Source organism: Chrysochloris asiatica, unplaced genomic scaffold, assembly GCF_000296735.1.
Source record: "Chrysochloris asiatica unplaced genomic scaffold, ChrAsi1.0 scaffold00030, whole genome shotgun sequence".
Taxonomy (NCBI): domain Eukaryota; kingdom Metazoa; phylum Chordata; class Mammalia; order Afrosoricida; family Chrysochloridae; genus Chrysochloris; species Chrysochloris asiatica.
The window spans coordinates 18,796,578-18,797,449 of NW_006408548.1; the positions used below are offsets into that span (position 1 = coordinate 18,796,578).

The following is an 872-nucleotide window of genomic DNA, read 5'->3' on the forward strand; positions in this document are numbered from 1 at the left end:
TGGACTCTAATTGACCCCATTATTTTTCTGCAAAAAATACTATCAGGACAAAAGGTTAGGACAATCACCTCCCATCTTACAAATGTCCAAGCAAAATCACCTTATTTAAGAAAGTTGGTCTGAATTTACCTGTTAAACTCTAAAAAACAAGGAAAACAAAAACTCCAACCATTTGAGGCTATCAGAGCATTGCATCACCCCAATAAAACTGTAGGTTTTAGCACATGCACTAAAGAGTACAGAAAGAGCTAAGTTCAATGCTCCTTTTAAAGAATTTATTTTTATACCTATTATACCACACAGTATGCCATTTTTAAACATTGACATGTAACTCCCTACTAAAATTCTCAAAGCAAAATCAAAAGCATTTGCCTCATTAGAAACAAGATACACTATTCACTTATTGTCTTCAAACATTATTGCACTTTTACTTTCATAATTGAACAATGCATTCATGACACAATCTGCAGACAACTACTGTTTTAACAGACAAAGAACACTTTTAAGTAGACATGTCTGTCCTAAACTGTTTATTAGGCATGAATTTTACAAACATTACTTATATTAACGGTAGCGGTGGAGCTGGAGAGTGTTGCGCCTTCTCCAAGCAGCCCGACGAGAACCACCAATAGTATGGTGGAACTTGTGGCCCTTCCCCAGGCCACGGCTCTTGCGGCCTGCAGATGTCAAACCACGCATCTCCCTGTGCTTGTGAACTGGCTTGGTGATCCACTGGGTATCAGGATTTCTTCTGATAGCTTTATGGAATGGATCAATGAGGATAACTTCAAAAAATTTGTATGTGGAATCTTCACCAACCCAGTATGAATTCAGGACTCTCAGGGCCCCACAGTGGCGTCCAGCTCGCTCCT

General features: G+C 39.2%; 1 protein-coding gene across 1 annotated transcript in view; it reads right to left on the reverse strand.

The window, feature by feature from the left end:
- Window positions 1-516: 516 nt before the first annotated feature.
- RPL15 (ribosomal protein L15) overlaps window positions 517-872 on the reverse strand; it is a 2,234-nt gene continuing 1,878 nt past the window's right edge. Inside the window, exon 3 of the mRNA XM_006851628.1 lies at window positions 517-870. Coding sequence (XP_006851691.1) covers window positions 565-870 — 306 coding nt within the window. The 3' untranslated portion in view covers window positions 517-564. The remainder of the gene's footprint in view (window positions 871-872) is intronic.